The sequence below is a fragment of the Ranitomeya variabilis genome, chromosome 4 (assembly GCF_051348905.1).
Source record: "Ranitomeya variabilis isolate aRanVar5 chromosome 4, aRanVar5.hap1, whole genome shotgun sequence".
Lineage (NCBI taxonomy): Eukaryota > Metazoa > Chordata > Amphibia > Anura > Dendrobatidae > Ranitomeya > Ranitomeya variabilis.
In genome coordinates this window covers 611027546-611044495 of record NC_135235.1, presented here as the reverse complement: position 1 = coordinate 611044495, position 16950 = coordinate 611027546, and the positions used below count along the sequence as shown (strand labels likewise).

Below are 16950 nucleotides of genomic sequence, written 5' to 3'. Positions count from 1 at the left end.
TTCCAACATTCGCCGGATTTAGCCTGACACTGAAAACCTGATGTGTGAAAGTAGCCTAACTTTGAAACGGCTGAGGCCAGCAGTGTTCCAATGTAAGCGGAGGTATCAGGGACGGGTCACTGGGTCTGCTGGGAACTAGAAGCTAGAAATATTTTAAATGTATTGTTGCTGTGTGCAGTTATTTTAGATAACCCATTTAATTCAGACTTTTCATTATTTTTTTGTTTTATTTTTTATTATGGGAGCTTGAATCTTAAGTTAACAGACGTAGAGGAAGTTTTCTCCTTTTGGAGTTTTTGCTGCGCATTTTATATATTCCTAATTATAAGATGTCTGCATGTCTGTGATACAGGAGGACATTAGTGATCTCCCTAAGTAAGTTTCACTCTCATTCTCCTTGACCACTGTTATTCCCCCACACCGTTTAGATATCTGTTGTTTCATCGTTCGCTTGGAAGCTATCTCACCGGTCTCTCTTACACAGGAGCGCTCGCTCTTCCAGCTCGCTCTGTGGATTATCTTCTAGAGAAAAAGAAGCATCAGCCGTCTGAAATCAGACATGACAGATAACTTTTTCCCATAACATTACCTGTCTTGGGTCCTTATACACATCAGACTTTCGTCTGAACCCGTTTATTTATATGTTAATCTAGTGTGTATGGGGATGATAAATCTCCTGTGTAGGAGAAGGATTAACCTTTCTTAGTTCATGTCATAACTAGTGACATTTACAAAAATCCAAAAAAGGAGTCAAACCGCACCCTCCAAACATACAGCCTCTATGGGCATATGGGCACACGTCAACACCAGGGGGTCCATCCCAGATGCAAATCCAAATCCAAAAAGAATCAAAAAGACGGCGCCACAATGGACAGTGAAAAAGATAGCTGACATTTTATTCTGCCTCCTGCGGCGACGTTTCGGTCAGAAAACCTTTATCAAGCACAGTACATAACATTCCAACCACCATTATATACCCTTAGTACCACCCCCTAATTGACCAAACACCAATAGGGATACAGCACAACAATAGAAAAACACATAAGAACACGTATACATATATAACAACATAAAAAACAATTCAATAAGAGTAGCAGTCATAACATCATCTAATCTAACATAGATCCACTAACCCTGATCGCTCTTATATCCATATCCCAGCTTGAAACAACATATCAAACTCCCCGCTACAAAAATGTAAACACACAGTACGCAGCATTCGTGGTTACTAAGGCGATAGCCACCCCCCTCAGTGTCTCCATGGTAGACGCAGTCCAATCAAATTGTTAAGCCTCATATCATGTGACCGCATCGTTCCAGCATGCAATGCGCATCATTGCGCAGGTCCAGTCCACTCGTATGCCGTCTGGAATAACATCACAACTTCGCATGTCCAGAGCCAGATAATATCCGCGCAGTTTCAGAGCAGCAATGCGCATGTCTCAGGTCTTCATCCAGCGCTCGCACAGCCAGAGGCTCAGAGAAGCCAACGCGCATGTCAGAGGTCCTCATTCATTACTTGTGCATCTGTTTCCTCTGCGCATATTCCACAACTCAGACACAGATAGGACAATATAAGTATCCAATCCCACCTAGGGGCTCATAATAAAAAAAGATAAAGGTACATATAGAAAAAGTATTAAAATATACTCGTAAACATTAACCCCTATATATATACAGAGATGGCAAGAAACATAAGCACAACGTGCACATTTAGGCTGTGTGCACACGTAGCAGATTTTTAGCTGTTTTTCGCTATAAAAACCGTGAAAAAAACGCTCACATTAAGCATCCTATTTAATAGAATGCAATCCGCATTTTTTGTGCACATGCTGCGTTGTTTTCCTGAGCGGAATTGCATTCCAGAAAAAAACGCAGCATGTTCATTAAATTTGCGGAATCGCGGGGATTCCGCACACCTAGGAATGCATTGATCTGGTTACTTCCCGCATGGGCCTATGCCCACCATGCGAGAAGTAAGCAGATCATGTGCGGTTGGTACCCAGGGTGGAGGAGAGGAGACTGGGCACCATATAATTGTTAAAATAAAAAATAGTGATATACTCACCTTCTGATGGCCCCGGAGTCTTCCCGCCTCTCAGCGGTGCACGCGGCCGCTTCCGTTCCCATGTATGCTTTGTGTGAAGGACCTGCGATGACGTCGCGGTCACGTGACCGTGACGTCATCGCAGGTCGTGCACACAAAGCATCTATAGGAACGGAAGCCGCTGAGGAGATCGGGACGTCAGAAGGTGAGTATAACCATTTTTTTAAAAAAAATTTTTTAATTATTTTTAACATTATATCTTTTACTATTGATGCTGCATAGGCAGGATCAATAGTAAAAAGTTGGTCACACTTGTCAAACACGATATTTGACAAGTGTGACCAACCTGTCAATCAGTTTTCCAAGCGATGCTACAGATCGCTTGGAAAACGCTAGCATTCTGCAGGCTAATTATGCTTGCAAAACGCTAGTTTTTAGTAGGAATATGCATGCCAATCCTTCATGCGATATACCCGCGGCAGGAGTTGCAGAATTGACGCGGAAATTTCCGCGACAATTCTGCGACGTGTGCACTTAGCCTAAATATTCAAAGATTAAATGAATCATATATTTTCGCATCCCACAGACACCGCATGGACTAATGAACAACTAGTCCACACTGTGTCCGCAATGGGCGCGGGTACATAAATACACCAATACCTATGCATTTTAACCTATCCTACCAGTATGAAACACTACCTATCATATTATACATCATATCAAAATATACATGATCCCAATATTTAACAAATAAACCTCATCAGGATCTAGACATACGGAGGTACATACCTTAAACGCAAAAAGCAATTCACAATCGGGGATTAATCTGATAATCATATGCGGGACAATATAATATCTCTTTAATTCCTTATTAGCACTATAGCAAATTCAATGCAAAGGTATATAGAGCAGACAGTAGTTCACACGAAAATACAGATGTGTATACAACTACTCATATGACAGATATAACTACTAAAGTTACCATTATGTAAACACAGAAAAAAGAAAAGTATATTAACATGGTTAAAAACACTATACCAATGAGGTGCCGCAAAGAAATAACAAAGCACTAGAGAAGACAACTTTGATGATATTCTATATTCATTCCCTTTGGATACATTGACATTTACACACACTAGAAAAGCGACCCTTAATGGCTTCTGATTTTCCTTGTAACATTTGTTTTTAATTATGTCCTGTTTGTGATCTTGCTGAACTCCATTGCATTTTTTAATTTCAGATTATTGAGGGAACCAAGCTCTGCCATGGATAAAGGAGATATAACCATATACCAAATAGGCTCCGCGTTTGACCTTCTTCTAGATCCAGCGCTCTGCTCCTTCACCGTGGCCAGTAAGTTCCTTATTGTTGCAGTAGCTCAGCAGGAAAAATGGAAGATCAGAGTGTATCCTTGGGAATCACCAAACCTTAAAGACTCCTTAACAATGCCATCTAGAGAAGTAGAGTTTTCCCCCAGATATGGTGCTAGCAGCGGTGATCTGCAGCCCGTCCTCTGCTGTGTTTCTGTGAGGAAAGATAAAGCAATAAGAGCCGATGCGCCATGTGAATTTGCACTGGACGCTGCTTTATTCACAAAGCTTTTTGGCGTTGATGTTGCTTTGCTGGAATCTCCCATCATTCTCTGTGGGTTCCCAGATGGTCAGGTAGTTTGCTTTCCATTGAAAAGCACTGGTGTACATCCATCCACAAATCAAAATGCTAATCTTGGTGGATCAAAACTTCTTTATCATTTGGAGCAATCTGTCGTTTCTATCGGTGCCATAAGGATGGACCCTGATACCGAGCAGCAGTCTGCAGAAAACAGAGCCTGCGACTGTTTACTAGTTGTTGGCCAGAAGGGTCTTATAGTGTCCATGACAAGTGGTGAAAATCCAGATGACATCTCCTGTACCTACAAGGATCACACATTACTCGCCCCCGTGAGCGGCACTTTCTACTCCACGTCTGGTGTCTTCTGCTGCACAGCTAGCGATCTCATCTATGTAACTTTATGTCATCCGGAGAAGAAAGCAGAAACCAGGACTACATGCGCCACCGTGTCATCTCTCCGTCACAATATACCTATGATAGCGGCGTTATCACAGATGTCCTCCTTGGATGGTGAGTTAACAGATTAAATTCTGTTTTCAGTAAAACCTTGACTAAGTTACTTTGCATGCCTTGTATGTTGCGGAGGGGAATTACTATGAGGGTATCTTGAGCTTCAGATAAATTTACATCAGGTTCCCCTTATCTGTGCCGTGCAATCGTGGATCTGGATTGTGAGAAGACATGTATGTGGAGTTCTAGCACTAGTGCATGACTGCGGTGCAGTTTTATCATCCGCAGACAGATATTTGCAGAGAATATGACTGCAGAATTAGGCTACCATTTGTTGCAAGTTGCTTTTTTTTACATTTGATGCATTAAAAGGGTAACTTCTTGTATTGATGACCTATCCTCAGGATAGGCAATCAGTATCAAATTATTGGACCGGCACTTCTGCCGATCAGCTGTTTTCAACTCCGTTGCTACCAGATGTAAAGAGTGATCAGAGCTAGAATAGCACGGCTTCTGAAAATAGCCGATCGGCAGTGTGAGCCAGGCAGGATCAAGGCTGTCTAAATAATATACTTTCTTTTTTTTTTTTTCTTGAAAGATACTCAGCTGATTGCTTTGTCTAAGAAGGGACGTCTTATGCTTTGTAAGTTAAATCAGAAAGAAACCAAAGATCATCAGCATGGATGGAGCAGAGCGAACACAGGACAGAAGATCAAAGAGCTGTTGTCAGGAATTGGCTCGGTATCTGAAAGGTGGGAGGGGGTTGCATGAATATTTAGTAAGAAGGAATATAAACTAACTCACCCGTGATGCATAAACCAATCTTCAGGAGCACGGACCTGCTGTGTCCAGGCGTATAGAATCCAAAAAAGAAGAGAATGTCCAGCTTCACCGAATCCGTGAAAAAGAGTTTTCTTTATTCACAAACTTTAAGCATAGAGGATACAGACTTCAGCACGAGCCATATGGGTAAGAATCTCAACGCGTTTCTGGAGACTAAGCTCCCTTAATCATGACCAAGGGAGCTTACTCTCCAGAAACGCGTTGAGATTCTTACCCATATGGCTCGTGCTGAAGTCTGTATCCTCTATGCTTAAAGGTAAGGTACCGCGTTTGTAGATCATTAATAAATCACTGTAATGTAGCATAACATGCTACTATAACCAAGTTTTAAATGCATGTGAAACAGATTTCGTGTGTTATATGTGTTTAAAGAAGGAACTGGGGGTTGACATCTTAGTTTCACAGCAGATTACGACACTAACAGTGTCATTTTACAGCACCCCATGGATATAGGAGATAATAGACGGGCGCTGACCCTATCTTTAACATTGGAGAGGCGTTAGCAGTGAGCTGGGCACGCCTCTGTGGGCTGCACAACTCACTGCTGTAGGTGTGACTAGCAGCCATTTTATTATAGCCCAGTGCTCTCTGCCCAGCTCCACTTACTCTCTATCACAGGAGCTCCATTCACTCCATTAAGCTGCATTCCCAGCCTGCAGAGAGAGATGACACCTGACACCTCTCAGCCATACAATGTATCTCTCCCCTCCCTCCACAATGCCTGGCCATTCACTGCAGACCTGGAGCTCCTTCTTATCTTACTGAGGGATGAGTCACAGACAGCTCTGCACAGACAATGCTGCTCCATACACACCACATAAACTAACTGTGTTTCTGATGCAGTAACTGCTGGTGATAGCAGATCACAGGGCAGTCACACACAAAATGGCTCTGCCCTGTGATGCTGCTCTTCATTCTGCCCCAGGGATATTAGACCACCCAAAAGGGGAGGGAAATGCTGATGTCAGCAGTTACTGCCCCAATTTTCCAGCTAACAGTAAAGCTGGTAAGTCTTACGCTGCTTGAGGTCTAAAACGGAAAATGCTCCCCCTAGTGGTCAATATATATATTTGTAAGAAAATATATAATATTTTTCATATAGAAATGTTTGCAAACCGTGCAAACATTGCATTAGTACATTTTATTTACTATTTTAAGCTTAATTTCACAAAAAAACAAACTACAAGAAAACTGGTGGCACCTTCCCTTTAAAGTTTGTGAATAATGAATATTTAGTACCTTGTAGTTAATCTTGGGCTGATTTCACGTGTCTGTCATTTATTGTCCAATACAGACTGGCCACATGTCTCCTGACCTAAAGTCGACTGCCTGATATACACCTGCTCGGACATCGCAGTCTGTGATTGTGGGATGTGTGAAATCGACCTGAAATGGTTTAACCCACGGAAAACCTTTATCAGGGTGCAGCACATTGCTATCTCAGTCAGTGCCAAAAGCAATGAATGGAGCAATAGTACACACACATGACTTCCACAACAGGGGCTTGGTACCTTAGGGTGGTGACTGGTGGGGGTCTTCAGCCATCATACATTAACCCCTTAACGACCGCCGATACGCCTTTTAACGGCGGCCGCTAAGGGTACTTAATCCACAGCGCCGTTAATTAACGGCGCTGTGGAAAAAGTGAATAGCGCCCCCCAGAGTCGGATTTTCTCTGGGGTCTCGGTTGCCGAGGGTAGCCGAGACCCCAGAGAACATGATTCGGGGGGTTTTTACCGACCCCCGAGTTGCGATTGCCGGTAATTAACCGTTTACCGGCGGTCGCAACAAAAAAAAAAAAAAACGCGATTTGCCGTTTAATTTCTCTGTCCTCCGATGTGATCGCACATCGGAGGACAGAGAAATGTGGTCCCCGATGGCCCCCAATAGCCCCCCAATACTTACCTACCTCCCCCGGTGCTCCTCGTGTCTCCCCATGGGCGCCGCCATCTTTTTTCCGGGAAAAAATGGCGGGCGCACGCGCAGTGCGCCCGCCGCCCGGCACCCGGATGTTCCTTGGGGTCTCGGCTGCCGGGGGTAGCCGAGACCCCAAAGAACATGATCGGGGTCGGTTTGCACCGACCCCTGCTTTGCGATCGCCGGTAATTAACAGTTTACCGGCGACCGCAAAAAAAAAAAAAAAAAGCGATCAGTTATTTCTCTGTCCTCTGATGTGATCGCACATCAGAGGACAGAGAAATAGGGGGATTCGGGGACCCTATCATACTCACCCGGGGTCCCTGGGTCCTCTTCTGTCTTCTCCTGCCAGCCGGCTTTTTCATCATGGCGGGCGCATGCGCAGTGCGCCCGCCATCTGCTGCCATCTGCCGGCCGGCAGGAGAAGACAAGTTGGGGCTAAAATTAGGGTTAGGGTTAGGGTTAGGGTTAGAGTTAGGGTTAGGGTTAGAGTTAGGGTTGGGGCTAAATTTAGGGCTAGGGTTAGAGTTAGGCTACTTTCACACTAGCGTTTTTTGGCTTCCGTCGCAATGCGTCGTTGGAGAAAAAACGCATCCTGCAAAAGTGCTTGCAGGATGCGTTTTTTCTCCATTGGCTTGCATTAGCGACGGATTGCCACATGTCGCATCCGTCGTGCGACGGATGCGTCGTGCTTCGGCGGACCGTCGACACAAAAAAAACTGCGTGTAACTTTTTTGTGCGACGTGTCCGCCATTTCCGACCGCGCATGCGTGGCCGGAACTCCGCCCCCGCCTCCCCGCACCTCACAATGGGGCAGCGGATGCGTTGAAAAAACAGCATCCGCTGCACCCGTTGTGCGGCGCTTACAACGCTAGCGTCGGTACGTCGGCCCGACACACTGCGATGGGCCGAGTACGACGCTAGTGTGAAAGTAGCCTTAGGCTTCTTTCACACTTGCGTCGGTACGGGGCGGTCGCAATGCGTCGGCCCGATGTACCGACGCACGTTGTGAAAATTGTGCACAACGTGGGCAGCGGATGCAGTTTTTCAACGCATCCGCTGCCCAGTCTATGTCCTGGGGAGGAGGGGGCAGAGTTACGGCCACGCATCCGCGGAAATGGCGGACGCGACGTACAAAAAAAAGGTTACATTGAACTTTTTTTGTGACGACGGGGGCTAAAGTTATGGTTAGGGTTGGGGCTAAAGTTAGGGTTGGGGCTAAAGTTAGGGTTAGAGTTGGGATTAGGGTTAGCGTTTGGATTAGGGTTGGGATTAGTGTTACGTTTGGGATTAGGGTTGGGATTAGGGTTAGGGTTGGGATTAGGGTTAGGGGTGTGTTGGATTTAGGGTTTTGATTAGGGTTATGGTTAGGGTTGAGATTAGGGCTGTTTTGGGGTTAGGGTTGTGATTATCGTTAGGGTTGTGATTAGGATTATGGATCGGGTTGAGATTAGGGTTAGGGTGTGTTGGAGTTAGGATTGGAGTTATAATTTGGGGGTTTCCACTGTTTAGGTACATCAGGGGGTCTCCAAACACGACAGCCAATTTTGCGCTAAAAAAGTCAAATGGTACTCCCTCCCTTCTGAGCTCTGCCGTGCGCCCAAACAGTGGTTTACCCCCACATATGGGGCATCAGCGTACTCGGGATAAATTGGACAACAACTTTTGGGGTCCAATTTCTCCTGTTACCCTTGTGAAAATAAAAACTTGGGGGCTAAAAATCTTTTTTGTTGGAAAAAAATATATTTTTTTATTTTCACTACTCTGCATTATAAATTTCTGTGAAGCACTTGAGCTTTCAAAGTTCTCACCACATATCTAGATAAGTTCCTTAGGGGGTCTAGTTTCCAAAATGTGGTCACTTGTGGGGGTTTCTACTGTTTAGGTACATTAGGGGTCTGCAAACGCAACATAACGCCCGCAGACAATTCTATCAAAGTCTGCATTCCAAAATGGCGCTCCTTCCCTTCCGAGCTCTGCCGTGCGCCCAAACAGTGGTTTACCCCCACATATGGGGTACCAGCATACTCAGGACAAATTGGACAACAACTTTTGGGGTCCAATTTCTCTTGTTACCCTTGTGAAAATAAAAATTTGGGGGCTAAAAAAATCTTTTTTGTGGGAAAAAAAATATTTTTTATTTTCACTACTCTGCATTATAAACTTTTGTGAAGCACTTGGGCATTCAAAGTTCTCACCACATATCTAGATAAGTTCCTTGGGGGGTCTATTTTCCAAAATGGGGTCACTTGTTGGGGGTTTCTACTGTTTAGGTACATTAGGGGTCTGCAAACGCAACATAACGCCCGCAGACAATTCTATCAAAGTCTGCATTCCAAAATGGCACTCCTTCCCTTCCGAGCTCTGCCGTGCGCCCAAACAGTGGTTTACCCCCACATATGGGGTACCAGCATACTCAGGACAAATTGGACAACAACTTTTGGGGTCCAATTTCTCTTGTTACCCTTGTGAAAATAAAAATTTGGGGGCTAAAAAAATATTTTTTGTGGGAAAAAAAATATTTTTTATTTTCACTACTCTGCATTATAAACTTCTGTGAAGCACTTGGGCATTCAAAGTTCTCACCACATATCTAGATAAGTTCCTTGGGGGGTCTATTTTCCAAAATGGGGTCACTTGTTGGGGGTTTCTACTGTTTAGGTACATTAGGGGTCTGCAAACGCAACATAACGCCCGCAGACAATTCTATCAAAGTCTGCATTCCAAAATGGCACTCCTTCCCTTCCGAGCTCTGCCGTGCGCCCAAACAGTGGTTTACCCCCACATATGGGGTACCAGCATACTCAGGACAAATTGGACAACAACTTTTGGGGTCCAATTTCTCTTGTTACCCTTGTGAAAATAAAAACTTGGGGGCTAAAAAATCTTTATTGTTAAAAAATATATATTTTTTATTTTCACGACTCTGCATTATAAACTTCTGTGATGCACTTGGGCATTCAAAGTTCTCACTACACATCTAGATAAGTTCCATGGGGGGTCTAGTTTCCAAAATGGGGTCACTTTTGGAGGGTTTCTGCTGTTTAGGCACATCAGGGGCTCTCCAAACGCGACATGGCGTCCGATCTCAATTCCAGTCAATTTTGCATTGAAAAGTCAAATGGCGCTCCTTTGCTTCCGAGCTCAGCCATGCGCCCAAACAGTGGTTTACCCCCACATATAGGGTGTCGGCGTACTCAAGACAAATTGTACAACAGCTTCTGGGGTCCATTTTCTTCTGTTACCATTGGTAAAATAAAAATTTGGAGGCAAAAAGATCATTTTTGTAGAAAAAATGCGATTTTTTTATTTTCACGGCTCTACGTTATAAACTTCTGTGAAGCACCTGGGGGTTTAAAGTGCTCACCACACATCTAGATAAGTTCCTTAAGGGGTCTAGTTTCCAAAATGGTGTCATATGTGGGGGGTCTCTACTGTTTAGGCACATCAGCGGCTCTCCAAACGTGACATGGCGTCCGATCTCAATTCCAGCCAATTCTACATTGAAAAAGTAAAACGACACTCCTTCTCTTCCAAGCTCTGCGGTGCGCCCAAACAGTGGTTTACCCCCATATATGGGGTATCGACGTACTCAGGAGAAATTGCACAACAACTTTTGTGGTCTAATTTCTCCTGTTACCCTTGTGAAAATAAAAATTTGGGGGCAAAAAGATCATTTTTGTAGAAAAAATGAGATTTTTTATTTTCACGGCTCTACGTTATAAACTTCTGTGAAGCACTTGGGGGTTCAAAGTGCTCACCACACATCTAGATAAGTTCCTTAAGGGGTCTAGTTTCCAAAATGGTATCACTTGTGGGGGTTTTCCACTGTTTAGGCACATCAGGGACTCTCCAAACGCGACATGGCATCCGATCTCAATTCCAGCCAATTCTGCATTGAAAAAGTCAAACGGTGCTCCTTCAATTCCAAGCTCTGCGGTGCGCCCAAACAGTGGTTTACCTCCACATATGGGGTATCGACGTACTCAGGAGAAATTGCACAACAACTTTTGTGGTCTAATTTCTCCTGTTACCCTTGTGAAAATAAGAATTTGTGGGCGAAAAAATCATTTTTGTGAAAACAAATGCGGTTTTTTATTTTCACGGCTCTACGTTATAAACTTCTGTGAAGCACTTGGGGGTTCAAAGTGCTCACCACACATCTAGATAAGTTCCTTGGGGGGTCTAGTTTCCAAAATGGTGTCACTTGTGGGCGGTTTCCACTGTTTAGGCACATTAGGGGCTCTCCAAACGCGACATGGCGTCCGATCTCAATTCCAGCCAATTCTGCATTGAAACAGTCAAACGGTGCTCCTTCACTTCCAAGCTCTGCGGTGCGCCCAAACAGTGGTTTACCTCCACATATGGGGTATCGGTGTACTCAGGAAAAATTGCACAACAAAATTTGTGGTTAAATTTCTGTTTTTACACTTGTGAAAATTAAAATAAATGGTTCTGAAGTAAAATGTTTGCAAAAAAAAGTAAAATGTTCATTTTTTTCTTCCACATTGTTTTAGTTCCTGTGAAGTACGTAAAGGGTTAATAAACTTCTTGAATGTGGTTTTGAGCAGCTTGAGGGGTGCAGTTTTTAGAATGGTGTCACACTTGGTTATTTTCTATCATATAGATGCCTCAAAATGACTTCAAATGTGATGTGGTCCCTAAAAAAAACATGGTGTTGTAAAAATGAGAAATTGCTGGTCAACTTTTAACCCTTATAACTCCCTAACAAAAAAAAAAATTGTTTCCAAAATTGTGCTGATGTAAAGTAGACATGTGAGAAATGTTATTTATTAACTATTTTTTGTGACATATCTCTCTGATTTAAGGGCATAAAAATACAAAGTTTGAAAATTGCAAAATTTTAAAAATTTTCGCCATATTTCCATTTTTTTCATAAATAATCACAAGTAATATCGAAGAAATGTTACCACTAACTTGAAGTACAACATGTCACGAAAAAACAATCTCAGAATCAGCGGGATCCGATAAAGCGTTCCAGAGTTATAACCTCATAAAGTGACACTGGTCAGAATTGTAAAAATTGGCTCGGTCATTAAGTACCAAATTGGCTCTGTCACTAAGGGGTTAATCACATGTCCTGTTCAGACCTCATCATTTACCAACTATTATTATTTATTATTATAGCGCCATTTATTCCATGGCGCTGTACATGTGAGGAGGGGTATACATAATAAAAACAAGTACAGTAATCTTAAACAATACAAGTCACTACTGGTACAGGAGGAGACAGGACCCTGCCCACAAGGGCTCACAATCTACAAGGGACCGGTGAGTGTACAGTAGGTGAGGGTAGAGCTGGTCGTGCATCGGTTTGGTCGATCGGTGGTTACTGCAGGTTTTAGGCTTGCCGGAAGAGGTAGGTCTTCAGGTTCTTTTTGAAGGTTTCCATTTTAGGCGAGAGTCTGATGTGTTTGGGTAGAGAGTTCCAGAGTAGGGGAGATGCGCGGGAGAAGTCTTGTATTCGATTGTGGGAAGAAGAGATAAGAGGGGTGTCGAGAAGGAGTTGTTGTGAGGATCGGAGGTTGCATGAATTCTGTTTTGCCCATATTAAGTTTTAGAAATCTAGTGGAGAAGAAGGATGAAATAATGGACAGACATTGTGGGATTCTGGTTAGTAGGGTGGTGATATCTGGTCCAGAGAGGTAGATCTGTGTGTCATCAGCATAGAGGTGATACTGAAAGCCATGAGATTCTATGAGCTGTCCCAGGCCGAAGGTGTAAATGGAGAAGAGCAGGGGCCCTAGGACTGAACCTTGCGGTACTCCGACAGGGGGCGAGGTGATGTGCGAGTGGAAGACGCTGAATGTCTGGTCTGTTAGGTATGACGAGATCCAAGATAGGGCCAAGTATGTGATGCCAAGAGATGAGGGTTTGTAGTAATTTGGAATGGTTCACTGTGTCAAAGGCAGAGGACATGTGCAGGAGGAGGAGGACAGGGTAGTGTCGCTTGGCTTTGGCGGTTAATAGGTCATTGGTGACTTTACTTAAGGCAGTTTCAGTGGAGTGATATGATCGGAAGCCAGATTGTAAGCTGTGGAAGAGGGAGCAAGAAGAGAGATGGGAGGACAGTTCAACATGGACGTGTTGTTCCAGTAGTTTTGAGGCATAGAGGAGGTGATCTGGGGCGATGGCTCGATAAGAGGATGGGTCAAGAGAGGGCTTTTGAGGATGGGTGTGATAGAGGCATGTTTAAAGCATGAGGGGAAAACACCGTTGTTAGTAACAGGTTGAAGAGAAGGGTTAGGGTTGGGGTGAAGACTGTGACGAGGTTTGGGATGAAATGGGATGGATCGGGTCAAGTGCGTAGGTGGTGAGATGTGATCTTGAGAGTAGAGTGGAGAGTCGATCTTTTGTAATGGTGGAGAAGTTGGTTTTGGAGGAGCAGGTCTCAGCTGTTAGGAGGAGGGGCCCTGGAGGTTGTTGACCAAAACTTTCTCTGATGTTAGCAATCTTCTGCTTGAAGAATGAGGCAAAGTCTTCAGCTGAGATGAGTGGAGATGGAGGAGCTGCTGGGGGACGAAGGAGAGAATTGAAAGTGTTGAATATCTGTTTAGGGTTGTGAGACAGGGGGGATATGAGAGATGAGAAGTAGGTTTGTTTTGCTGCATCGAGTGTGGCCTTGAAAGTAGTGAGGGACTGTTTGAATCCAATTAAGTTCTCATTGGAGTGGGATCTTTTCCATCTCCGCTCAGCAACCCTGGTACCCCATCTCAGTATTTTGGTCAGGCTGATGTGCCAGGGTCATCTATTGATTTTGTGAGCTTTGGTATGTGTGAGAGGGGCGACTGATTCAAGAGCTACAGCTATTGTAGTGTTATATAAAGCGGCAGCAGCGTCCACATTGTATAAGGAACTTATGTCTAAGAGGGAGAAGGGATTCAGAGAGTGTGGATTGAAGTGTTTGAGATTTCTTCGAGGTTGTGCAAGTTTGTGGAGTGGGGATTGTGGACAAGGAGAGGAGAGGGAAGAGTATGTAAATAGGTTGTGGTGAGAAAGAGGGAGCTGTGAGTTAGAGAGGTTAGATAGAGAGCAGAGGCGGGTGAAGATGAGGTCCTAAAAAGAACATTGAAAAGAAAAGAAGATGAGGTCCAATATGTAGCCATCTTTGTGAGTGGCTGCAGAAGACCATTGAGCGAGGCCGAAGGAGGATGTGAGAGAGATGTTAGTGGCAGCTGAGAGGGAAGAACTATGAGCAATAACTTCCGTCATTCATTATAGGCATTCCCAAATGGCCAGCCGTAGGCTAATTTTAGATACTCCACCAACTCATAAAGAACCAGAGAACTTCAGAAAATACACTACAATGAGAGGAACATAATAAATACACTCAGATTCTCATCGTGTGGAAGTGAATCTTAAGGCTGCAGTAATGACCATTCTGCCCCCTGCTGCATGTAATGTGTACTGCAGAGAGTTTCCTATAACCAAGGAAGCATTGAAACTACCTAGTAAAGCGTCATCTGTGCACACAGGTAATTTTAGTGGGAGTGTACGAACCTTTTGTATCACATCCACTTGCATTCCAGAATACATCTAGATAGCAGATCATAGAGCATGTCTCTCTAATGTAACAATGTAGTTTGTATTTTTATGATACAGTATATTCGGTGTCACACTGGTTTTTCCTCTTATTTTTCGGCATGCTTCACAACATGACTTAAGTCGTGTTTCCATGAATCCTTGCTGTCCGGCTTTTTTTTTTCTCCAGTTCTGCTGCAAAAACTCCAAAGTTTTCTATGGAAATGTTGGCATTACCATGTGCATTGGTTGTCACTGCATATGGTGTTTTTCGATCTTGTTCTATGTTTTTGCAGGAAAAACTGGAGAAAAAACCTGATGATAACTAATGCAGTTTTGACATCCGTTGTGATACAAGAAAACTGATTCAATGGACAAATGGAAACACCCAGCCTAAGAACATTTAGCCAAACAAGTTTTCTCTAAAAAGGAAAATCATCTATTTTAGGGTAGTTTCCCCATCGTCCGTGTAGGGTGGGGGGATCTTTGATGGAGACGCACCGTTGTACTGTTTGGCTAAATGTCTTTGATCATGTCTGAAGGCTTGTTAAGGGGTTGGACAGTTATTTATAGGGTAACTACCTCAAAAAAATTTACACCAGAGAGCCGACTTTCCCTCTCTGGGATAGAGAGAATTTGTATACTTTTGTTTTGTTTTTTTGCAAGGAGCATTGCCTGGCATCTTAAGACTTCATATACCAGCTAATGGTCTCTGGAAGAAGCCATACCCTCTTGGACTAGTTCATATAAATGTTCATAATCTTGTTTTTTCTTGAGCTTCTTCTCTAGTTGATCTAGAGAAGGACAGTTCTCCATATTAGGAGCTAAGATTAAGTTATCACAGAGGGAAAAAATAAATCCTTTCTTATGCCACAGGCTTCATACCCAGTCACTTGAATGGGAGATAAAGTGCAGTAATTGGTAGCGGGCGCTAAGCAATGTGCAGAGCTGCTGTGCCCTACCTTATACAACGCTTAGCTCCAGCCGCTGCTAGGTAGAAGCTGATCGGTGGGGTGTCAGGTCTCGGACTTCCACAGATCTGAAATCCTGTGAATAGGTTATCAGTTACAAAGTCTCAGACAACTCCTATGGCTGTAGCTCTACTATAAGGATAATACTACTGAACACATTTTTTTTCATTCTTTAGATTATCTACATTGAAGACGGTGGCAAATGAGAAGAGCAGGTCCTTAGCGAAGCTCAACCAGGTGATGTCCTTTAGCCGGGAGTTGCTTTCCGGACAGTCGGAGACTTCTCCAGTGAGATGTTTGATCAGGGTGTCATGGACTCATGTGCTTCAGAAATCTTATGTGACTACGTGCTGTAGTCTGGAAAACAAGAGTGGCTACACGTTGGAGCACGGCTGGACCTTGTGTGTTCTCATAAGTACAGACCCAATCACTTCTTATTCCTTTCCTGTTTTGTTGCTAAAACCTGGAGAGCTACAGGAATTTGCTTTTCCTTTGTGTGGACAGGAACTGAGCAGCATAAACTTTCCTATTACAATATCGTGCTCCTTATTCTACAGTTTAAAGGGATTTGCTGCAGACTGTGTTGCGCCTTCAGAGATGGACATGTTTTCATCACACAAACATGGAGTCTGCGTACCTGTACAAGATCACATCATTGACTTATTGCAATGCCTGCGTCTTACCCCCTCGGCTGCCCATTGCTTTGGTTTATCACACACTTTTCTGAAGGATGCGGTTCAAGATATTTGGAAATCAGCGTATGTAAATGACACACGATGGACTCCTTCTGCGTCCGTTTCTAACCAGGGTCTTAATTACACAGAGCCTCTGAAAGCTTCAGTCCGATTGTCGGCCACATTGTTGACTCATACCTTACAGATTGACATTTCTGGTGAGTTATTGCTGTGTATTACATCTGTATCGCACATATATAGTCTTGTATATGGCACATCGGGGCTCAGCAGTTGGCATCAGTACTGGGGTACTAGGTTCACATCACATGGAGTTTGGATGTTTGAGTGAAAAAGTATCACCATTAGAGACCCATCAAACAGTCTGATAGTTTAATTGACTTCCTTTGTAACTGGCCCTGTTGTTCCTAGACAGGAAATTTGGATTACAAGAAAAAAAAATCTTGAGATGCGCTGCTCCTTCTCTATGTTTGGCTTGACATATTCCCAGCTGTAATGCATTTCTTGTCTGTAATGAAAAATATGTTTATACTAGATGGTGGCCCGATTCTAACGCATCGAGTATTTTAGAATATGTATGCGTAGTGTATAGCACAGCCCACGTAGTATATTGCACAGCCCACGCAGTACATTGCGCAGGCAACGCAGTACGTTGCGCAGCCCACGCAGTACGTTGCGCAGCCCACGCAGTACGTTGCGCAGCCCACGCAGTACGTTGCGCAGCCCACGCAGTACGTTGCGCAGCCCACGCAGTACGTTGCGCAGCCCACGCAGTACGTTGCGCAGCCCACGCAGTACGTTGCGCAGCCCACGCAGTACTTGCGCAGCCCACGCAGTACATTGCGCAGCCCACGTAGTACATTGCCCAGCCACATAG

General features: G+C 44.0%; 1 protein-coding gene across 4 annotated transcripts in view; it reads left to right on the top strand.

Moving 5' to 3' along the window:
• Positions 1-16950, top strand: part of FAAP100 (FA core complex associated protein 100) — a 73495-nt gene that overhangs the window by 29247 nt on the left and 27298 nt on the right. For all 4 annotated transcript variants that reach the window (XM_077253381.1, XM_077253380.1, XM_077253379.1 and 1 more), the window contains 3 exons: positions 3288-4168; positions 4707-4860; positions 15558-16273. In XM_077253381.1, the coding sequence (XP_077109496.1) occupies positions 3288-4168; positions 4707-4860; positions 15558-16273 (1751 nt within the window). The remainder of the gene's footprint in view (positions 1-3287; positions 4169-4706; positions 4861-15557; positions 16274-16950) is intronic.